General features: G+C 37.3%; 1 protein-coding gene across 1 annotated transcript in view; it reads left to right on the top strand.

Annotated features, from left to right (window-relative positions):
* Positions 1 to 25,356, top strand: part of EYS (eyes shut homolog) — an 854,603-nt gene that overhangs the window by 187,578 nt on the left and 641,669 nt on the right. Inside the window, exons 11-12 of the mRNA XM_042016808.1 lie at positions 61 to 314; positions 12,579 to 12,683. Coding sequence (XP_041872742.1) covers positions 61 to 314; positions 12,579 to 12,683 — 359 coding nt within the window. The remainder of the gene's footprint in view (positions 1 to 60; positions 315 to 12,578; positions 12,684 to 25,356) is intronic.

Genomic DNA, 25,356 nt, shown 5'->3' with positions numbered 1-25,356 from the left:
TCCTCTCCTCTCCTCTCCTCTCCTCTCCTCTCCTCTCCTCTCCTCTCATTTCAATAACAGGTGCATATGTCCCCTCGGTTACACTGGCACGTTTTGTGAACTTGATATAGACTACTGCATTGGAAACCAGTGCTCTCAATATGGATTCTGCCAGGACCACTTGCATAATTACAGCTGCTACTGTGTGCCTGGATACGAAGGACCCTTCTGTGAAGTTGAAATTAATGAATGCTCAAGTTCACCTTGCAAAAATGGAGCTACTTGTATAGATTTAAGTGGTCACTTTTCTTGTCATTGTACTGCTGGGTTCAAAGGTAAGTTTTGCTCTTTTGAAGTGCCTTGTATTACAGATATGGTTGTCCCACTCTATGTAAGCAATGTTCATGCAACTGTTTAATCACAATTATATATAAATATAAATATGCATACATTTGCATTTGTATGATTCACAAGAGTTTTAACTGAATTAGCATTGACATTCTTAGGTTGTGCCTCCTAACTCTTCCCCAGCAGACCTTCTTTCCACTAAATGTACAGTTCTGAGCATTAGCTTTGATTCTGTTGGCAAAAAAAAAAAAAACAGATGACGTTCCAAACCACAATTTTAGTTGTATTATTTTAATTTCACAGTTATGAACTCTTAGGTGTTATGGCTTCACTGATACACAGGCTGATAAGAGCAATGTTTTGGTACAGAACAAGAAAATCTAAGCTTGAGGGGAATGAGACCAGCAGTATTATCTCTCTGCATGTATAAAATATAATCAGCTATATTTGAGTGAGTTGTTCAGACTCCCCTTCTATACACTAGAGATAGAGCATTTGTCTGTCCTAGACAACTTTTTTAGGAAGAGATGGGCTGTAGATTTCTGCATTGCATTAGATAAATCCTGCACAACCTGATACCATGATTTCTTTTTGTACTAATTTCTGTTTTGTGTGAATAATACTAATAATTCAGACTACATGTGGGAGACAAAAAATAATTTTGAATCCAGCAATACCAAAGTGTTGCATTTCCAGCCTTTAGTCTATATCATCAAGAACAGGCAATTTATGCTCCAGATACTTCTCTATTGATAATCTGGGGTATCACTAACAAAGGCAAAAATAAATAGCATAGTATGCACAGTGTCATTTTTACTAACTAAACATTAACTTACAGCTTCTTCTTCCAAGCTGGTGAGGGCTTTTGCTCCAGTCCAGAGAGTGTGTGTAGTACTAGATTTTTAAGTCCCAGTTAAACCACTGGGATGGACAACACATTTATTTGGATCCTTCTGGGTTACTGCCAAAGTGCTGAGTTACTAAGTAATTAGAACTTCACTGCCACTTTCTCATTATGCATTCTGGCTAACTACACATACTTTTAATATTTAAGCACTAACATTTTTAATTTCAAATATGTTTATATTCATTTACATATTTCATTTACATATATTCTTTTACACGTTTATGTATGTGACATACACTTGCAGATTTGTTGTCCTCAATTTTAGTTGAGTATATTGTGGGATATGCCCAGCCACTGCCCTGGAGGGATGTCTGCTGAGATAAAAGGTTTTGCAATCGCCCAGCAGGACTTCCTGAAAAGGCAACCACTTCTTGGGTCATGGCGAGGAAAGGTAGACCCACAATCCTTTGGGGGACCCTATGCAGATCATTCTGTAACCCATTGGTCTGTCCCAGACCCTCTGTAATCCATTGGCCCCCTTGCTGATCCCCTGTATCCCTATAAAAGAAGACCAATTCGCCTCTGTAGAGAGAGAGCTCGTCCCTGGCCTTCCCTTCGCCGGAGGGAACCCATAATAAAGCTACCTTCGTGCGGAACCAGCCACACGAGCCTCTCGTCTCTCTCTCTGGTCTGGTTTGGCCTAGAGGCTGCCCTGCAGAGCTGAGCTGGAATCATGAGCTGATATCACTAAAGAGCTGACAGCTTCTGCAAGGGCTCCTCTGCCAGCAGCTGAGAGGAAGACACCGGACCCCGGGAAGGCGATTCCTTTCGGGACCATCTCCCTGGACCGGTCATCTCTTCCTGGGTCACAGCCTCGGACCCCTTCACCAGCTGTAATAGTATATAATCTCTTGGTCATTTGATTACACATTTAATAAAAGATGTTACTTCCTGTTCATGCTCATTTATTAATAAATGTGCAACAAAATGGAGGATTGTCCCTGAAATGACTTAAATTCCATTATGATAGCAGAACTGCATGTCTGAAAAAAGTGAAGAAAACAATACTTGGCTCACCTGTGCAAAATCTAACACAATGCATTTCCATCTTGCTGCTTAAACTTCAAGCCTTATTTTGTACTTTGCTGGACTTCACAGGGAACTTCAACCACCCCAATATCTTCTACAGGGACAATACTGTGGAGTATATGATCTGCTTGGAAGAGTCCTATGGGATAAAACCCTTGAGGGAAGGGCCTAAGAAAATCTATCACCACTTACAAGCTCAAGAGCTATTTGTCTCAAAGAGCAGACAGAAAATACCAGGAGGCCTGTATGGATGATCACAGAAGTCCTGGCCAAATTCGAACAAATAAACAAAAAAAAGATATTGACTGAGGGTGGAAGCAAGGACAGGTAACCTGGCAGGAAATAGATAGACACTCTCTGAGCATGCAGCACTAAGTTTAGGAAGGTCAAGTGCATTTGAATATTACAAGAGATGTGAAAGACATCAAAAAGGGTTTCTGTGAGTATGTAGGTGACAAAGGGAAGAGAAAGGAAAATGCAGTACCATTCTTAATGAGACTAGTCATGGAAAAGTTTGAGGTAGTGAATGCTGCCTTTGCCTCAGTCTGTACTGGTAAGACTGTCCTTCAAAAATCCACAGTCCTGGAGACCAGAGAAAAAGTCTGAAGCAAGGACACACCCCTGATGGATGAGACTCACGTCAGGAAATATTTAGGCAAGTTGGATATATGCATGCCCATGCGCCCTGTTGGGATGCACCCACAAATCATAGCATCATAAAATATTAAAGCTGACAAAAATGTCTAAAATCACTCTGTCCAAATGTTAAGATAGCACCACCATGATCACTGCTCATCTATATCCCATGTGGCCCATCCACATGCTTATGAACAGTTCCAGGGGTGGCAATATGACCGCTTTCTTGAGCAACCTATTCCAGTGCATGACCACCCTTTTAGTGAAGATTTTTTTCCTAATATCTGTTCTAAACCTCCCCTGGCACAACTTGAAGCTATGTCCTCTCATCCTGTCACTTGTAACTTGATAAGAGACTGACCCCCACCTTGCTACAACCTCCTTTCAAGTAGTTGAAGAAGTTAATCAGGTTCCCCCTCATTCTTCTTTTCTCCAGTTAAACAATCCCAGCTCCCTCAGCTGCTCCTCATATGACTTGTGTTCCAGACCCTTCACCAGTTTTGTTGCCTTTCTTTGGATATGTAATATGGTAAAAGCTGGCAGATGTCATTGCAAAGTAACTGTCATTTAACATTAATAGATCATGTTGATTACCAGAAGCTCCCAAAGAATGGAGGAAACAAACATGACCTTTCAATAAGGGCAAAAATGAAGTCCTGTGAAACTTCAAGCAGCTCACTGTTGCCTTGATCCTTATTAAGGTAATGGAGCAGCTAGTCCTGAATGAAAAAGCTGATGAAGTATAGGCTGGATGAGTAGACAGTGAGGTGAACTGAAAACTGGATGAGTGGCCAAGCCCAGAGGAAGATGATGCGTGGAGTCAGGCTTTCCATGAGTAACCAGGGGTGTGTTCCAGGAGTCAGTAGTGGATCCAGTCCTTTTTAACTTCTTCATTAGTGATCTGGCTGATGCGGCAAAATGTACCCTCTGAAAGTTTGCAGAAGACACAGCAATGGGAGGAGTGGCTGATACACCACAGGATTGTGCTGCCACCCAGAGGGACTAAGACAGGCTTGAGAAATGGGCTGCCATGAGCCTCATGAAGTTCAACAGGGGGAAGTGCCACATCCTGCACCTGGGGAGGAATAACTCCATGCACCAGTGGATACCATGGGCTGATCAGATGGTATGGGGCTCTGCAGAGGAGAACCTGGGCATCTTGGTGGACATCAGGTTGAATGTTATACAGCAGTGTGCCCTTGTTCATAGAAGGCATATGCCTGGGCTGCATTATGAGGTCTTTTGTCAGCAGGTCAAGGAAAGTGATGCTTTCCCTCTACTCAGCACTGGTACTGAGGCTATACCTGTAGAGCTGTGTTGAGTTCTGGGCTCCCCAGTAAGAGAGACATGGACACACTGGAGAGAGCACAGTAAAGAGACACTAAGATGATTAAGGGACTGGAGCATTTCTCCTATGAGGAAAGGCTGAGGAAGCCGAAACCCTTCAGCATGAAGAAGACAAGGTTCAGAGACAGCTCTCATCCCACCTGAAGGGAGGACGTACAGAAGATGGAGCCAGGCTCTTTAGAGTAGTGCTCAGTGACAGAACCAGAGGCAATAGACGCAAAGGGAAACACAGAGGTTGCTGTCTGAACATCTAGAAATACTTTATGACTGCGAGGGTGATGGAGCACTGCCGCAGGTTGATCAGGGGGCTTATGGAGTCTCCATCCTTGGAGATATACAAAAGCCATCTGTACATGGTTCCTTGAAACATGCTCTGGGTTTTCCTGCTTGAACAGGGGTGTTGGACAAAATGGCCTTCAGAGGTCACTTACAATTTCAACCATTCTGTGACTGTTACTGTGAGAACTTGCTTATAAAAATAATATAATTATATATTACTGGAAAACGCTTAATTTTTTTTTCTTTATTTTATCACACAATGAGGTATTATATAATAGTATTTCCATAGAAACAAATTTAAAGAAAAAGAAATATCATAATATTACCCATTAGGTGTAACTTATTACTACATGTACTGAATATATCAACTTCTGATTTGTCTGAGTATAAACCACAAACAATTAATAAAGGCTGTTTAAACTTATAAAAATGTTATCACTACCCTATCAATTATATTTTCATAGTCTCTGAGGGTTTATGATCCTGGTATATTTTCCAGTACAAAACAGATTTTAAGTTCAGTCATAACTGCATGTTATGAATCAGTGATTTTTATCTCAGTGTAAACTAAAAACCCCACATTTATTCTTATCTCATGTTTGTGTGCTTGTTACGTTGTTTCTCTGTAATTTAGTTTTTTAACAAATCCAGATGTACTCAATTTTTCTTCATAAATAGTAAATTCACTATCAGATGAAATATCAAAGGCAATAGTAAATAAGCTAAACAGCAAAACAGAAGCTATTGTTGCTCAGTAGTCTGTATGTATTTGTGGAGCTATCATACTTTGTGTCCTAGCATGCAGAGATATTGCAAACAACCTCCCACTTACTAGGTGGGAGGTGACTTCTTGTCTCTCCTGCTACTAAGTGAGTCCCTGGGTTATCTTTAATATAACATTAGAATCAGTTTTTATTTCAGAAGTAAAATGTTAAATAGACAATTCATATCTAACTCCTATGTCCAGTTGATTGATCATTCTAATGTCTATCAACATTTCTCTACTGTTTTGCATTCTATTAGTTAGGGACCCCCTTAGGCAGTGTAATGGGATTTGTCAACATGAAAAACATGATCTTATTTTTTAAAATCAAGTTCATAAAAAATCCAAGTCTTGAGTATTTGCACAATAAAACCAAATACTTTGTTCCTTTTGAACTGTAAAGGTTACTAGTGATTGAAACTTTAATGTTAGAGATATTTTGTTAATGTCTGGTGTACTCTTCACTGCTTATAAGAGAACTTCACACATGTCAAACTTGGAAGTTTGCAGTATGGTTTCAAAAATTAAATGAATAACTTTTTAAACTTTTGGTTGTGTGGTAACCCTCTACATTGTCCTCTTCTGCTTCAGTCCTTCTAATGTAGCACAATGCTTCAGAGTAATTCCCAGTTGACATTCAGAGTAATTCCTAGTCTATCCTTTCTTCCATATCTTTCTGTTAACTCTATCTCAATACATCAATGTTCAACATCAAATAAATCCAGTTTTCATGATGACTGGTATGTCTAAATAAATAGCACTCTGTTTATTTGTGGTTTAAAGGAAGCCCTTCTTGGAATTATTTGGGAAAAACACTGTATTTATGTAAACATGTCCTTCGTTAAAACTCTTTTCTGTTTACATGCCCGCAAAAATGTGAAGGCAGCTACTGGGAACTCTAAGCAGATAGGCAATGTTGCATCATTGGTTTCTCTTGAGGGTTTGTATTTATATAATATTGATTGTAGAGTTCAGATTTGGGAAATCTTTTTATTCTGAATATATACTGTACCCCACATGGCAAAATATGGTCCATCACTGCTTCACCCGTGTGTAATTAACAAATAACAGTATTGAAGCTCATCACTAATGCAGGCCTTACAGTGACTTTTTGAGTTTAACGTTCATATATTCTATTTGTCATTCTCTTCAGCATTCTTCTTTTTGTCCAAAAGAGAAAAATGGCATGTGGGCTTCTTGAAATCATTCCATTACTTTAAATTTCTGGGCTTTGTTTTTATTTTTATTCCCCAATTACACAGGAGAAGTCCATGTGATATCTGGAGTCTGAGGAAGTGTTTAGTGTTTGTACTTTCAGTACATCATTAATTGATTTTACATTGGTTGGATGTTTTCAAATATTTTCCCCCTTCTGTAATAGATGTGAATAGTATATCCTCCATGCCGTCAAGTAAAACAAATCTTGAAGGAAAGTACTTGTAGTTATGTGAAAACCAATCCTTTTTGACACAAGTAAGTTTAAGAAGACTTAATCCCTTATGCAAATTAAGTCTAGAACAGCTGATGGACATCCTAACACCTTATGAAGATTGAACCTGTTTACAGGTAGCAGCCAGATCAAGGCTGCTCCATGAGAGGAATCACAAACTAAAATCTGAGGTTAACCCCACTGCAGGCATTGCCATCACTAAGCAAGGCACAGTCCTGCAGCATCTAAACAGGGAAGTCAGAACCAGTGTCTGGTAACAGGGTCCTTGACAAGCCCCAGACAGCACAAACAATGGACCAGGTCCAGGGTCCATCTATGAAAGCAAGTTAGAAGCAGCAGGAGACAGAACCAGAGACAAATCTGTAATGTACATACAAGCGATCCATCCAAAAAAACTCCCAAAAACTTACAAGACCACTCTTGATACAGGGGGGGAGGCAGGATTGGAAACTACAACATCTACAGAATAGCTCAGGCCAGATCAGGGTGCCCACAGCTGACCTCATTGACAACAGACAGGGTGTGTAAGAGGGACCTAGGTGGGGCTACTTCAGGCAACTTGGGTGTATTAGTGCTCTCAGGGCTCTGACAGCTGCTTTATAGGAATTGCCTGAAGCAGGATCATCTGGAATAATGAAATCATTGGTTTTGCTGACAAAGGAAGGCAATCAGGTTCATTTTTTTCCCCATACCCGTTCTGCATTTGAAACACCTCCTTCCATTTCCATTCATGCAGTTCCTGTCTTTATAGGACAAGGCTGTCCCAGAAGCACAGCACATGTCTGCTCCCACCTTTCCACCACACAACAAAGCTGGACTGGGTATGTAGCTCAGGGCACTAGGTAGTGCAACATTTTCAGGGGCTCTGGCTGGCTTTTTTGTGCTAGGGAAGAGTGATTATTGCTGGCACATTGTACCAGTGCAGCCTGTCAGATGTACAATGTAATCCCATAGATGAGCTGGGCTCTGGGAAGTTACATTTGAAGTGTCACGGACTTTCTCTGAGTTAAAACTCTTTCCAGAGAAGCTAAGAGGGTGGGGTTGTTTCACACATCATATACATTTTTTTCAATCTGTAATAGGCGTTCACAGAAAGAATTACACTATAGACATAAATAAAATTAGATTTGTTTTGGATTTTTGACTACTACAATATCTTACACAGAAAAGACCTTGAAGAAAAGAAAAAATGACCAAGTGTGTAGAACAACAAAGTGGAGAAAAAGAAATGTCTGTCGAGTTCACTAAAGCCTCACCTGGACCGTCTGTCTTTCTTTTTCATAACTGCATTTTCTTCAAAATAAGCAGAAGGATTACTCAATTTGATACATCTCTTATCTAACAGAATAACTTATGTTGCTTAGCAAGAAACAAAATTACACAATTTTTTATCAGGTACATGACTGGAATGCTTTACACTTTTACACATTTTACAAAATGGTGGACAGTAAGACAAGAGTGTTGAGAAGGCAATCCTCAAATACATTGTTAATATTTTGGCTACTTCTTGTACTTTATAAAACCCTTGTGGTTTTCATAATTCTTTTTTTTTTTTTAATAGTACTTCATTAAGTTTACATTAAGCAGAATTTTAAATCATTTACTTTTCATCTGATCTTGGAATAGAAAGATTCATTTTATGTTTTGAATATCTCCTCAAGGGAGGAGTTTTACTTCAAAATAATATTCTTACACATCCTTTTCTTAATTGTGGTCATTCTCTGTGCCTTTTCATTGTCCAACTTTATATTTCATTTTACCTATAAAACAAAAGTTGGTATAAACAGTATTTAAAAGAAACGTTGTATTTTGATCATCTTGCATGTGGTTTGTGATTCAGACAGAAATATTATAGTGGTGGTGGCACTTAATAAGAGATACTTTAAGTATAATGTGTATTACATTAAGAAAATAAGCTCTCAAATTATTTCAGTTTTATTCTAATTTCTGATTGAATTTCAGGCTTTTATTCTAATGTCTGAATATTATCTTTGAGAATTGTATAAAATTAAACTTATTTTGATATGAAAAAAACCCTCAGTTTTGTGGATATTCTGCAAAATCTAACGATGGTTTGATAAGTTCAGATAAAGTGCAAAGTTAATGTCTTTAAGTTAAGCAGAAAAAAAAATATCCAAAGTTTGAAAGGTGCAAACTTTCAGTCTAGTGATTTTACAGAGTTGCACTTCTCAAGGAAAGGAATATTCAATGAGGCTGCATCCATAAGACTTATGAAACTTAATTTTTTTGTTGTCTTTCATCTGCAGTTATATTTACCGGAGAACTTCAGAGTCTCTCCATTTGCTAAAACAACATGACTATTTTAAACAGAGTAAGTGATTATCAGTAGCACTGGAAGAGGATGAAATATCTTTGCTAATTTTTTAGCATTCACCTACTCAGGTCCTTAGGTTATTCTCAACACCTTTGTGCTCCTGCAGAGTAATTGTGTATCATCAATGTGCTGGTAGAAAATGTTGCTGTTAAAGATCAGGCAATGCAATTTGCAGGAGTGACAGACTTTCCTGTAATTGTGTGTTGTATGTTCAAGAACACTGCAATTTTATACAGCATAAAATATTCTATAGCGTATAGAAGTAGAGCTGGCTCATAGTAATTTTTAACATTCTCTTTGTACTTCAGAATTTGGTGACATGATGCCTTTAAAGTGTATAGAAACTTAGACCTTGAGCTATGATTTATTAAATAGCTAATTAAATATTATGTTTTATTAGTAATTATGTTTGGATGTGTTGTAATAATTTTAACCTTAAAAGCATAAACCAAAAAAATATTTGTGTTAACATACTTTGATGTTGAAAGTAATTTGTAGAGAATTAACAATTTTTATCAGGTTTTCAAAGAAGGTTCTCATCATACATTTCAAATGTGTAGTTGAGAGGAGCTGCGTACTGAAAACAAAAAAGGCTTCTCTTTATCTGTCCAGCTTTTTTCATGTCTTAAATACTCAGAAAATATGGTCTCACAGTAGCTTCATAGATCCTTTGATTCTCTCTGAAATATTTTTGAAATATTACCCATATATTACCTTTGTACTCTGAGAACATGAATTCCTAAATTTCCCTAGCATGATATCTTGGATAGCATCAGTAAATGAGGATGATCTCATTCTATTATTTCCCTTAAAATTGAATTTGCTTTAACCTTTAACAATTCGAGGGAGGTGAAATCTGTTTCAAGGAGTTTTTCTAGTACATGTTTCAGCTTGCCTATGGCTGTTGGCCAAATAATTTACTTTTGGAGGAAACTCTGTGCTATTTGTGCTACCCTCCACCTGTCTATCCAGAGGAAGAGAACAGATGCCAATGCATTTTTATTTTTCTCCCTCAAAAGAGACCCACCATAATCAGGGATCTGAACTAGAAAGCATAAGGAATGTGAAATACCAGAATTAGATCAGAAAAGTTGTATATAGTGTCGTTACCTTATCAGCACTTCAAAGAAAATTCTTGAAAAATTAAAGAACTTAGACATTAATTTATATGTTGGCCACTCCTGGCTGTAATCCTCACTGGTGCCATGACACGTTAGGCAGCACTCAGCAGCTGCTCTTAGCAGAAAGCTTTTTAGTTTACTGAGTTACCTGAACTCTCCCTGGGCTATGCTTTTTCTCCCCCTGTTCATCCATATATCTTCAAATCTTATGGAAAATGCAGGGCATGTTTAGAGGCAGAAAAAAACCCATTAGGAGCCCTTCTATCACAAGTTTATGTGTGGAAGAGAATCTTGGTGCTTCATTTCTCCAAGGAAGACCTTTTGTATCTAGCAGATACAGATTTTGAGAGCCAACAGTCTTGGTTCATATGATTCTATGAGAGGGCGTGCAGGTGTGCAGCAGGGAAGAGACCAAATTATTCTCACCATGCAAAGAATTCAGAGGTATATCAGCATTTGGTTTCTTTTTATCGTCTGCTGTAAAATAAACAGAAAGCCCAGCACACTTTCCACACTGTCAACCACTACTGAACATGATTTACCTCCATATTCCTATGTATAATATACTTCCATTCCTATGGATGTGGTGGGTTGACCCTGGGTGGATACCAGGCACCCAACAAATCCTCTCTATCACTCCCCTCTGCAACTGGACAAGGGAGAGGAAATATAATGTTCAAGGTTCATGGGTTGAGATAAGGACCTGGAGAAATCATTCACCAAATACCATCACAGGCAAAACAGACTAGAATTAGAGATATTAATTGAATGTATTACTAATAAAATCAGAGTAGGATAATGAGAAGTAAAATAAGACATTTAAAAACACCTTCCCCCACCCACCCCTCCTTCCCAGCTCTACCTGCTCCCCGCCAACAACGCAGGGAGACGGGGAATGGGCATAATGGTCAATTCATTATCTGTGGCTTCTCCTGCTGTTCAGGGAGAGGAATCCTTTCCCTGCTCCGTCATGGGGTCCTTCCAACAGGAAATAGTTCTCCATGAACTTCTCCAGCCTGAGTCCATCCCACAGGCAATAATTTCCCACAAACTACTTCAGCGTGGGTCATTCTTCCATGGGGTGCAGTCCTCCAGGAATGTGCTGTTCCAGCATGGGTCCCCAGATGGTGACAAGTCCTACCAGGAAACCTGCTCAGCATGGGCTCCTCTGTCCACGGGTCTGCGGGTCCCTGCCAGGAGCCTGTTCCTGCACGGGTCTCCCATGGGGTCACTGACTCCTTTGAGGCATCCACCTGCTCCAGCATGGTTCTTCTCCAAGAGCTACAGGTGGATCTCTGCATTCTCGTGGTCCTCCATGGGCTGCAGGGGCACAGCTGCCTCACCATGATCTGCACCATGGGCTGCAGGGGAATCTCAGCTCTAGGACCTGGAGCACCTCCTGCCCCTCCTTCTGCACTGACCTTGGTGTCTGCAGAGCTGTTCCCCTCACATATTCTCACTCAGCTCTTCTCTGGCTGCAGTTACACCTGCACAATAACTCTTTTTCCTTCTTCTTAAATGTCTTATCACAGAGGTGTTACCACCATCTCTGATTGTCCCACCCAGACTTGGCCAGTAGCACATCCACCTTGGACTTGGCTGGGATTGGCTCTGCTGGACATGGAGGAAGCTTCTGGAACCTTCTCACAGAAGGCCCTCCTGTGTCCTTCCCTCTACCAAAACCTGGCCATACAAACCCAATACACTGGAAACAGCTTTTGCTGTTATATATCAAAGCTACCCCTTTTGTAGATTACAAATCTACATTTCACTATATACTTCCTAGCTTTGTTCTTAATTATTTAATCTTCTCTTATCTGCATTTTGCCTCATTAAATGTTATTTAGTGATTTGATCATACTCCTCCTTTGTGTTACATGGAGAAAATGTCCAATATTACAGTACTGACAACTTGCTGTAGAACATAGGCTGAACTGTACTATTACACATAACTGTCTGTAAATTAGTGTTCACCTGATTTTCATATGCAATGATACTTCAAAATTCTTTTTCAAAGGTGTCAGAGAGCAAAATGGAAGAAAATGATTGACAAAACTGGACAAAAATTGCTTGAATGCTGTAGATTTGTATAATGGAAAAAACCTTCAGCATTATGTATAATCTCAGTAGGAAAGCTTTCTATTTTCCTGATTGTAATGCTTCCAACTTTGCCTGTCAAAATGGACTGCCCTGTAACCAATGAAGCAGAAAAATTCATGACGCAAAGGAAGTCTAGCAGTAGTCCTGTGTACTCAGTGTACCATGGCCAGTGGAGTCACCATGTAGACTGTGAAAATCCCAGAGATTTTTCTCATTACAAATATATCTCTATGACTTGAACATGTCAGCATATTTGTCCTTTTTTTTTTAATTCAAATTTGCAGGAGAAACGTGTTCTGTTCACATCAATGAGTGTCAAGACAGACCCTGTTGGAATGGAGGGACCTGTGAAGAGGACATAAGTGGCTTCAGATGCAATTGCCCCTTTGGTAAGCATTTATGTTTTTTATATAGTTGCTAAGTTGGCATAGTATGGAAGTCCCACATTTGCTACTCAAGTGCTATAAAGTCTTGTACAGTGAAAGCATTCTGCTTGCATTTTGAAATGTACAGAGCTAGTTATTTAGACTAATAAAAAGATTTTTTTTCTCTAATTTATCATAAGAAATTCTTATAAATTATAGATTACTTAGATAAAAAAGTACTTGTAGTACTGGAACATACTGGGAAAGAAATATGACAGAACTGAAGATTTTAAATTATTTAGTGTATATTTGCATAGACACCTTATAGCAACACATTCTTTCAAAAAATGTATGGTTTAGGCAGCAAAATGTTGAAATTTAGCGAACGTAAAAACCCCAATCTTTCAAGTCCTATTCCACTTGGCCAAATTACTAATTCCTAAAAGACCTGAACATTGCTGTAAAGTTTGTATTACCTCAATCTGGTTGCCTGATCTTTGTGGCATCTGAATTGTCCTGAAGTATCCAAGGTACTGTATAAGGCTGGAAGATGTGCTAGAGGATTTAAGTGTCACCCAAGATGCATCAGGCCAGGTGGCAAGTGAACTAAGAGCAACACAAAAAGACCAATCAAAATTAGGGAGAAAGATATAAAATGCTGAAGATTTTGCTAATTATATATACATTGTTTAATTCATGATTTTACATGTTATTGTGTGTTGACTATGAAAATATAGAAAAGGGTGGGTTAGAAATTCCTAACCTTAGAAGTCCTTTGACCAAAGGAGCCTGGGGTACTGATTTTGCAACTTGTAAGTTCATGCATAAATATGGATGATAAATTACTGATAAATTCTAAAAATGGCTTTTGTTTTGACATGTGCATTTATAAGCTCATTGTTACTATGGAAAATAAGGTCAAGAAAACTAATTTTATGCAGTTATGGGCTAAGAAGTACTTATAGTACTGTGGTGTTTTGAAGATAAACTGATGGTGGTCAGTAACGCCTGGAAATGTCAGAGTACTGAAATACAGGTCTCCAGTGAACCTTCTCAACCTGAGCAACTGATTTTAAGAGAACTTTAGTGTTTTTAATAACACAAGATCCTTAAGTGCCTTAAGGGCAGTTTCTACTGAGTTGGGAACTGAAGACAGTACTGACTTTTATATCTTCAAAGGTAAGATGATTCTTTCAAGTTTGGTGCTTCACTGAGACACATGTAAGCCTGTCAAGTGTTCTACTGAATAAAGGATGTAACAAAACATCAACACAAACATTATCTCCTTTGTTCTTCTGAGATGGAGATTTTCACATTCAATGTGCCACTTTGCTATCATATGTTTGACTCTTGTTGGTGTTCACCAAAACTTTTGTCTACAGTGGATTTTACACAGAAGCATCCTGCATCTCTTTCTGCAGATCTAAAAGGACATGTCTTTCATACAGCAGAATGCATGTCAGTGACAGGAAACAAAATTGTTGTGGCATTGTCTTAGTAATTGCCTGTGCCTCTTTCTTTAAAGAAAAGCCAGTCACTCTGTAAAGTTTTCCTTATCCAATTAATTTTTATTACAATTCTCTCTGTGTGTGTCATCTGGAACAATGAAGTTTATGTAATGGAAATACATACTAGAAATTATGAGTTTCATTCTATTGACCCTAATAAAATGCTGTGCATAGCAGTGGTTCTTCATCATCATCTGTCAAATGATCAAAAAAACCTCATAGTGAACCAGGGGTCATCTGTAGAAAGGATCAGTTATTTTTGAAAAGAGTTAAGACTTGCCATATCACAATTTGCAGCTACATTATTAATATAATAGCAAACTGAATTAGAGAGGGGGAAAATTGTGTACTGAGGTGAACACCTAACAATGAGCTGAAAAGAGGAGAATTTTAATCTAAATGTGATACACATTCCATTTGTGCCCTTAGCTAAATTAATTAATATCCCAGTTCATATCCTCTAGGTGAAGGTGCAGATAAACAAATGTAACCATCTCACAAATACATTGTTATGATTAAATAATGTCTGTAAATTGCCTGAAACACAAGTACCTACATTACTGGATATTTTTACTGCTAGCTCAGCTCTAGCAAGGGTATCACTTCAAAAGATAACACAGCTGACTTAAGCTAATCTTTAAGTAAAAATGTCAATTTATACTTCCATACTTTCATTGAGAGCCAGTGTCCTACTGGATTTCTGGAAAAAAATAAGTTCTGCTTAGCAGAGGAACTGTAGTTGATGGCTTTTTAGCAAATAAGTAACAATAAATAAATAAAGAATAAAAATATTGAATAAATCACGTGTATTCAATAGTAATAAACAAGGGAACACAGAGAATTTGGATATGCCCTAACGATCAAGTTCTTGTAAATGAAAAAACTTGTATCTGTAACTGTCTGACTAGACCAATAACATTTTTATTCATTAGGTGGGTAGCTGTTTTCTTTGCACTTTTCTGCTTTGCCACAGTTGTCTAAAATAGCATCTGCACCTTATTTTAGGTGCATAATGATGTCTTCTCAAATTTGACCTTTCGATATCAAATATGCTACAATGAACATAAAGATCTTTCCTCTATCTTCAGTGGAGGTTCTTTATCTAATTTTATTTAAATTATTATTTTATGAGGAGTTGTAACTCCATTTTACTAGATACATCTTAAGATAACTTTGTTGGGCAAGAAATATGTCAAGGTCTCTGCCATGTCAAAAGTGAGCAGCACTATTTTTTACCTTTGACTAAAAATTCAGGAGTGATCACATTTAGGAGTTGCATACATTAAAAGGGTGTTCACAGTTAGGAGTTGTATAGATCAAAATTCATGGAATATTTTTTCTTCAAATTATGACATAACAGTAGTGCCATTTGAGTATAGGAGAGCCTAAGTTCTCTTAAGGTACAATTTAGAAGGAAAGGATTAATTTATGTTTAGTTTTTCTTTTAGAAACATGAATGCTAAGCTAAGACAGATCTGGAAAGACTCACAAAGAGCTTTGCCTTGGCAATGGATGAAGATGGTTTAACGAATGATCCTGACATGGCTTAATAGTGAAGAGATGCTGTATAATAGTAAACATAGACTAAACCTATATGTTTTGAAAGGAAAGAGTGATTTTTATCTTTTGTTTTATAGAATTTCGGGGCAAAGTGGATGTAAGATTAGCACTTTTTATTATAAAGATATACATTTTTCCAAAAGCTAGTCTGGTTACACGTGGTATGCAGTGTTGCATCTGGAAAATGCATAACTGGGCCAATGAGAATGTGAACATGAAAAATTTAAGGCTGGATTCTTCACAGTACTGTATGCTGTAGATATTTTGTTGTATGTGAAGAAAGCAAGCTGATTAGCCTGATTAAAAAACAGGGTTCATTAACTCAACAAGAACATTATGGTAACACTTAGGCTGCTTCTGATACTAAGTAGGATCTTTCAGATAGTGTGTCTTTATAGAGTGTTTAAGAAATGCAGAGAAACTAGCACATTGCCATTGGGGGGAATTAAGAGAATTCAATTGTCAGAGAAGATTCATAGACTGATAAAACTGCTTTTGATTCAGACTTGTGGTCCTCCAGTTTTATTTTATCTAAAGAAGAGATTAAAGTGGGAAAAGCACATAGAATGAGCAATGCGACCTGTGCTATATTAAGGTAATCATCAATCTGACATATTTATGTCTGTATGAACTTTCCAAGACAGTTTTTTCTTCTAGAGAGTTACCCAGATCTGCCCCAAATGCTTCTGCAGCCTACACAGTTCATTAAAATGACCCAAAATTTGGATTTTTTAAAGTTTTCAAACTTTCATATAGTGTTCCTCCATCCTTGAGAAGCACAATTGTTTTTCCTTGTTAAGAAATCAGAACTTTATATATTTAACAAATCTAAAATATGTGCATTTAATTGATGAGCTAATTTTATGAAAATATATCTTATGCTTTATTAATTACTTTCAAGCAGTTCAATTTCTTAATATGTGGTCAATTTTAATACTCAAAAAACCTGTTATTTTTATATGACAAATCTCCTTTCAGCAGCTTTAAAAATAATCCATTAAAATTCTCTGTAATACAGCTGAGATATTTCTTAGAAATTATTCCAGTAGTCCATCCTGATGTTGATAAGATATTGTCACTAAATAGGATGAAATGAGGTCATTTAATCATACAGATCATTAATTCACATAAATGTATCTCAGCATTGCTGGAAACCTGAAATAACTAGAGCCAAATTTTAAAAATACATAACTAGACAAAATTCTTTTGTTTTAAACAATTTGGTTGATGTTGGGGTTTTTTTGGGTTTTTTTTGGGAGGGGAGTGGGTTTGTTGTTGCTGTTGGTTAGTCAGCTTGGTGGTTTTCCCTTTGGTTTTGTTTTTCTAATTTCCCTGTACTATATTCTAATTTTATTGACACAACATAGGAAGCCCATGCATCAAAAGGTATAGGTTATTTTAAGTAATGGACTCTTCTGGGACTACTTTTGTGGATTTTTGTGACAGAGCGTGATCTGTATTTTTGCATCTCAAGATAAGAGATAGTAATATACAAATAGATCAAATAGAATCAGACAATGTCTTTAGATATTGTATGAAATAATTACCTAAGTCCTTTTCTCTCTGGGTAAAAGACATGAGTGGCTTGCAGGTGGACACTGTTTTCCCAGTTTGAGACAAATTAAGGGAAATGCTCTGGAAGGAACGTCTCCTCCAAAGAAAGCAGCTTACAGCCACCCCTCCCCTACCAGGTTCGGGAGGATTCCTCGGAGGAAAGTGAAAAAGGAAAAAATCAATTTTTTTAACAAACAAAATGCATAATGAGAAAAAGAATAATGCTAAATAGTAAAACCTCTTTCTGTGGAGAGAACCTGGTTACATTTCAGAGTCCTTTGTGGGTGTGGGTTTCTTCTCTCCAAAGTTGGAGTCTGGGGGGGAAGGGGGGGACACGACCCTCCAGGCCATTGTAAGTTCTCGCAGTGTGTTCCAGTGTTGTTGAACAGTCCAGAAGAAGAAGAAGAGGAAGATCAAGAAGAAACCAAAGGGAAGCAAAGAAGTTTAACTCTCTCTCTCTTCCAAGAAAAGGAGCCAAGAGCTGGGAAAAGCAGGAAGGTGATTGCCTCCTGCCTCCGCTCTGCAGCAGCAGCAGCTATTTCTGTGTCCTTGAACACAAAACTGCTTTGTAAAGGTCACCTGGCTTTTTTCTTTCTCCCAGACCCAGTTTTAAAGGCACAGAAGGGCACAGGATTCATGTCTGGGCATAGAGCAGGCGATAGGGGATACACATCATAAAGTCACCCCAAGGCAATTAATTGCAAACATCTTCTGAAAGTTTTTGACAGGAAAGTAATTGTATAATAATATAGCTTGGGTGACTGGTTAGTGCTATATTCTGATGACCTTATACAGGACATTTTACAAGCATTATTTCTGAACTTTAGGCAGGTCAGGACAAGTGTAAGATGTTTTAGTTTTTGATTTTATCCTCATTATCCTACTCTAGGTTTATTTGGCAATAAATTAAATTCATTTTCTCCAAGTTGAGTTTATTTTTCCCATAATTCGCACTAGTAAGTGATCTCACTGTCTGTATCTCAACCAACAAGATAGTTCCTCTAATTTTCTCTCCCAATCCTGCTGAGGAGAGGAAGTAAGGAAGCAACTAGCTGGATGGAGGTCTGGAAGCCGTCCAAGATGAACCCACCACACACCCACAAGCATCAGTGTTGTGAATCAGCATGATGCCTGAAGAAGCCACCTGGAAACAGAGGCTACACAAGATTAAGAGAATAAAAGCAGGTATTTATTTGAAGGGCCTTCAAAGGTACACCCTGGGCAGTCAATAGGCTACACCCAAGATGGACCCTGGGTCACAGGCTTTTCACATTTTTATAAGTTTGGTTTGTTTGCATATCAGGGTTAATTCTCCAATTAAAACCTCCATTCATGATGTAATTACCCCAAGTTTGCCTCCCCCCTTTTCAGGATTTTAGTTTACACATTTTGGGGCCTGGTTACCTTGAGGTGGAAACCTCAAGAGGCTTGTTATGCCTAACCAGCATGAGAGAACAGAAGCTAACAGGCGACAAGAAACTTCAGAGTTACACACTAGGCAGTACAGGATTTGAAAAATATAAAAGTTAAAACCTAAGGCATCAAGCAGATTTAAGAAACAGAAAAGTAAAAATAGGAACCTTCATTATTTTAGCCTCCTCTAGTCTGTCTTGCAACAAAGGATGAATTTTGTAGCAAGAAAGTTCTAAAATATTTAAATTCAGGTTATCTATTGATACAATTAACATAAGGAAATTTTTATAAGATTCTTGAAATATGGGGAAAGAGCCACAAAAATAAGTCCTATAAGCAGGGTGGAAAGGCCCTAAACAAACCGTCTGCTCAGTACTGGATAAAGCCAAGTGCTGCACCTATAGCTGCTATGTCTGGAAGATGGCACTGGAAAAGCAAGGTATTCCAAGGAGACTGAAACTGTTTTCCAACACAGCAAGGTATCTTACATTGTTAAATAACACCAGCTGATGTTTTTCATCAATTTTATTGGAGGAAACTCCAGCCTCTTTCCTTGGAGAAGAGAAAACCTCCAGTCAGAACCAAAAATATTGAGGAAAACAATGGGCACTCTCTCTTACCATCACTTGCTGTCCTCATGTGATCTTTCTTGTTAGAAGCATAAGGATTGATCAGTATTGATTAATATGTATTCTGAATTCAGTGTAATAAAAGTGCAATGTAATGCCATCTTCAGCAATGGAAGCAATGGCCAAGGAAATTTAAGTGATGATACATATGCAGCTACTATTTGATACTTAATATGTGATGTTGGAAATAACATGGTGTTGGCTCAATACAAAGTGAATGTAATTCTCCACACAATCTATCAGAAAACTGAGGGGAAGATAACTGATGAGAAAGTCCTAAAGGACCTGTGTTGTGCTCCAACCTTTGTTAAGATTAATGTTTTCAAAAAACTTTTTACCTATCAGTGAACCAGCATACTTAGTAGGGAAAAAAGTATCCATGGAGAGTCTTAGATCAGCTCTTGTTCCAAGAAATAACATGTACATTTTCAAACTCTTGGATTCATTCCCTCTGTGTTATATTGCCTTATAGTTTCTTTGTACATTCTTCTTCTTTTTTGTGGCTCAGTCTTCAGATCATTTTTATTAGTCCCTTGTGGTTTTTTTCATTTTGTCTACTTATATTGCTTGTTGAAACACTATTAATTCTTTGGGTTTGTTTTTAAGGTTTTTTTATATTGCTTCCTTCAGGTTGTTTTCTGAAGACATGACACTTGTTACCCTTTCCATTCTGCTTCCTTTGGTACTTCACCTTTTTTTCTCTATGAAAACTAATATTTAGAAACTTGTATTTATTGCAGGTATGTTCATATAGAATAATTAAATTCCTGTTTCTTCCAGACAGGCTAGTTAGCAAGATTTTTTCTCTTTTGTCACTCAGAACCTGTGTTTCTTTTCTGGTTAACCTGGTACTTACTTATTTTACTTGTTTTAATTTTAAACTTTGTTTTCAAATTACTTTTTTAGATGAGTTCTGTTAGTTGAACTTTTCAGCTCACCTGTTTTATTCATGTAGGATAAATAATTTAAGTATTTCAAATTTGGTGAGACTGTTTTTACAGGTTTCCTTCTTCCTTTAGGTTGCTTGAGGCAAAACATTGTGTAGAGTGCCATGATAGCCTTTTTTGGAGGGAATGACTCACTCTTTTACTCACCTTTTTCTTTTAGTCTTTCAGCTAGATGAAAGTAGGATTAAACTGGAAATTTTCATTTTAGTATGTTTCAGTGTAGATGAATATGCCATTAATCTTTTCTTTACATCTGAAAAGTTCTTAACATAACACCTTATTCTGAAAAAATTAAAATCATGAATGACTTCAGGAAGATTAATTTATTAAAATAACATAAAAAATAAGCAACAGCTGAATAAAATTGTGACACCAAAAAGATTTCTAACCCAGCTGTTTCCATGACGACCTCCCTTCTTATGTTTCAGAAAACATTTCTGCATTACTCCTCTGCTGCTCATCATTTTTGTTGTATGTTATTTAAATTGATATATATTTCCATTTTATTCATATAGAATATCAGATGAAACATGTGACAGAGAGTATTGTTATATTTGTCTTATAGTAGTGTCATGATGCATGATTTATATTAGGAGCAATTATATAACATGCTTTCTGCTGGTTGTTTTCATTTTCAGTATTAATATGATCCAGAGAGTTCAATAGGCTTTGGGTTTTGGTTTATTTCTTTGCTTGTTTTAAGGGCAGTCGTCATTGTTGTGAACAAAATAGGAAATAGTTGTATATTTTGTGGTTTAATTTTCCTATTTTGTAGTTGTATAGACAACATTAATACAGATGAGATGAACATTTTGCTAGAGGTACCAGTCTTTTGTATCAGAGTTTAAACTGAGGGAGCTTGCATTCAGAAAACAAAATTGTAAGCAGCAGAAGACAGATGAGATGAGACGAATACCAGCTGATGTGATTTACTCTGTGACTAAAGATCCTGCAGTAAAACTGGACAGAGGTCTCCTTAGCATTATTCTGATGCCATTCTTTCATCTTTATAAATGAATTTTGGAATTTTTTTTTTTATTCACATAATTTTCTTCTCTATTCTTCACATTATACCTTTAAGATTCCTAAAACAGTTCATCTATTTTAATAAAGCACAATATTTTGCTTTACTTAACTGTCTGCATTCTGAAAAGGACAAGTGGAAAATCTGTATGTGTTATAACTAAATGTAAATCATCAAAAAAATACATGAAGCATGATATGTGTAGTAGGATGATAAGGGCAGAATTGCAGTCTGTACAAACAGTGAAAATTAACTGTAATAAAGCACAATTAAAAATTTCAATAAAATGAAACCTCACAAAAGCCACCACACAATTTTGTTAAGTTCAACATAATTGGCAGTCCTTTTTAGAGGATAACTCAAGGCTGAAATAGTGAAGCTACTTCCTGAATTGTTGAAGTAGGCTGTTTGAGACAAACTGCACCCTATTTGCATATGTAATGACTCCAGCAATTAAAAATAAAAATTTAAATTAATTAATAGCATGGTTCTGCTGCAGCCATCTTAGAATCTAGGCTGCCCACATTATTAATCTGTTGTTGCATAAAACCTCTATAGGCAGTCCTCAAGTCAGGTACTCAGTCCAAACAGAACCAGAAAGTCCTGAGACCAGATTCACACACTTCACTTTAAAATAATAAAGCAATGCTGATGTAATTAGTAATAACATAAAGGCCACCAGTTATCAGTTTTGCATAACTGTTTCTTAAGAAAGGAGCACCTGCACAACTCAGCATTGTGTATCAAATGTAGGGGCAGCTCTACCCATGATCCTAGTTATGATCAAATTTAATGATGATCTACATGATTGAGTTGGGATCCCTTTGCAAGGTTAATTGATTTGTCAACAAAATATTTTCATTTTCTCTAATTCTAGGATGTTATGTCAACTACTCTTCTGTATGTCTTTTGTTAAATAGCCTGTACACTTTAGACAACCTGTTCATGTATGCACCCTGTGACTGGGTATGATTTTTTTTGGTGCAGATATTTTTATAAACATTGTATCTGCATGGTATCATAGAATGGTTTGGATTGGAAAAGACATTAAAGATCCTCTAGTTCCAGCACTCCTGCAGTGACACCTAGCACTGGACTAGGTTTTTTAACCCAACCTGGCCTTGAACACTTCCAGGGATGAGGTATCCACAACTTCTCTGGAAAACCTGTCCCAGTGCCTCACCACCCTTATGGTAAAGAATTTCTTACCAACATCTAAACTAAATCTGCCCTCTTTCAGTTTGAAACCATTGCCCCTTGTCCTTGTCACTATCTACCTGTAGAAAAAGTCCCTCTCCCTAGTTTTCATAAGCCTCCTTTAGGTACTAGAATCCATCCCCACCTTGTCCTCTCACTACACACCCTTGTACCTGAAAGTCCTTTTCTTCAAGGCTTCTTGCCAAACTTGCCAAACCCCTGCTAAACCTCTGCCCAGTTGTATTTGTGTCTGGGATTGCCCTGTCCCAGGTGCAGGATCTTGCATTTCACATTTTTTAACTACCTCTCAAGCCTGTCAAGGTCCCTCTGGATGTCCATGAAGCATCTCAATTGCACCACACAGATTGGTGTAGTCAGCAAAGTGGTCCAAGGCTGCACTCAATCCCATTGTCCTAGTGCCAACAAAGGTGTTAAATAATGCTGGTCCAAATAGTGACCCTTGAAAAATGCCGTTTGTCACTGATCTCAACTTGGACGTTGAGCCATTGACTGCATCTTACTGACAATTTTATTAAATAAGTTAAATGTAAACTTTCTTGGTTACATGTGTAGCTTCAGTTTCATCTTTGCATATTTCTTATGATACCTAGAAATTCAATTTACATATCAATGATAAAGCAATATTTGTAAAAACAAAAACTCATTTTAAAAGATACATATAACATCTCTCTAGCTTCCTGTTATTAATATATCTTTGTGATTGCTCATGTAAGTAATCAAAATTGCTTATGGAAATTTATTTGATTTAACAAACAAAATCACAGGTTGATGAAAAAGGTCCATATGTACTTTCTCAGGAAAACATTTAAATAGAAAGTTTTTAGACTTAGAAAGACTTTGAGAAAGAAACTGACTTTTATCTTTTTTGTAGGAATTTTTCTCATCAACAAATTTGATGAAATGTTTCTTTCACTAAATTCTACATAAACTTACTTATTTACCCTGCACATCATTTTCTTGTCTTCCTTAATATTTTTTAATTGAATGAAAAATATGATCTTATTTACCTTAATGTGGATGATAAACCAAGCTGTACTTCATGGGAATATGTCATCATTCTGTATAATTTATCTGCCTTCTTTTAGTACTATTTCTTTTAATCCTATACCTTGATGCAGCCTTACCACATGTGTTTTTTACTTCTTTACTGTGTATGAATTGAAATTGATAAAAGGGCTGGGAAAAGATTCTTATCCTTGTAGATAAAAGATATCCTTGCAGACCAAGCTTGAATGACAAATTTATCACTGATGGGTACTGCCACACAATGAAATATTAATCCATTGCAGTTAGCAGTGCAGAAATCCTGTCTGAACTTCTAGTCTGCCTTCATAACTAGGCATGGTTATTCTCTCCAGTCTATTTTGCATAAACTGTGGTTAAAGAGGAAATTGGCTATCTGGTTACTCTTTCTACTTACTAGACAGGAATCCAGTCCATAACCAATCTGCAAGTACTCCCTGAGAGGATTCAGCAGCTTTCTTCCTTAAGCTTGTAACTCAGACTGTGCCAACTCCGTCAGCTGGACTTTCAGAGAAAAAAAGCATGCTTTGACAGCTGGATGGGGAGTCTGTACATCAGCCAGGAGAGAAACAGAGCATAGTACAGATTGCACACAATTCCAAGAGAATTATTCAGCTTTGCTAACTGGGATTTAGTTAAAATTTAGTTGAACTTCTTGGTCAAATTCAAGTTTCTTTTTTTCAAGCGTGTTCATTTAGCTTCCTCTTCATGAAATTAAGTTCCTTGTCATCCAAACCAAACTTTTACTTTTTTTTTTTTTTTTTAATTTATATTGATTTTGGCTGGTATGGAGTTAATGTTCCTCACAGCACCTCATATAATGCAGTGTTTTGGATTTGTGACAAAATAAGTGTTGTTATTATACCAATGTTTTTTGCTAAGTAGTGTTTGCACAACAAGGTCTTTTCTGTTTCTCACACTGCCCTGCTGGCAAGTAGGCTGGGGATGCACAAAGAGTTGGGAGAGGCCATATCTGTACTGCTGAGCCCAACCAACCAAAGGGACATCCCATGTCATATGATGTCATTCTCAGCATATAAATCTGAGGGCAGAAGGAAGTGGGGGACGTTTGTCTTCCTGTTAGGCATGATGGAGCTTTGCTTTCCTAGAGACGGCTGAGCACCTGAGTTCTGATGAGAAGCAGTGAATGAATTCCTTGTTTTTGCTTCTCTTGCGTGCACAGCTTTGCTTTCCCCATTAAACTGTCTTTTTCCAAACCCATGAGTTTTTCTTACTTTTGTTCTTCCAGTTCGCTCTCTCATCCCACTGTGGGGTACTGAGGGAGCAGCTGTGTTGGGCTCAGCTGCCCACTGGCATTAACTAATCACTTTACCATATCTTTTCCTCCTTGTTTTCATTCCATAAAATAAGATGCAATTATATTATAAAGATTATTAAAGACATTAATATATCAACATTTTAGTGAAACAAATTTGTTGCATAGTCTGGTATGCTTTGAGATAAATTTAGCTCTGCTGTTGCAGAGCTGCAGTAGCATTCCAGTAGCACTGTTAGTTCCAGTAGCACAACAAATAGTTAATCCCACCAGTTATTTTCAGGTATATATAGGAAATTATCAGTGAAAAATCCTCTTGTCCACCCATCTACATCTTTCTAATTATCTTTTTTTTTTGTTTTACTTCTAATATACAGTCCTTCAACACAAATTATCTTCTCAAATTGTGTATCAACAACTTCTCTGATGTCAAGGTACATGCAGTAGAATGGCATGTTTGGGTGTTTCTATACCACATGAGCTGTATAGAATGACAACTGTCTTCATCCTCCGTGACTTGTTACCTTTGTTGAATTGTATTTTTC

The sequence above is a fragment of the Corvus kubaryi genome, unplaced genomic scaffold (assembly GCF_017639235.1).
Source record: "Corvus kubaryi isolate FWS band 111438036 unplaced genomic scaffold, C.kubaryi_AGA036_p1.0 split3-73, whole genome shotgun sequence".
NCBI lineage: Eukaryota > Metazoa > Chordata > Aves > Passeriformes > Corvidae > Corvus > Corvus kubaryi.
The sequence above is the reverse complement of the archived record's forward strand: the minus strand, read 5'-3'. Positions and strand labels throughout refer to the sequence as shown.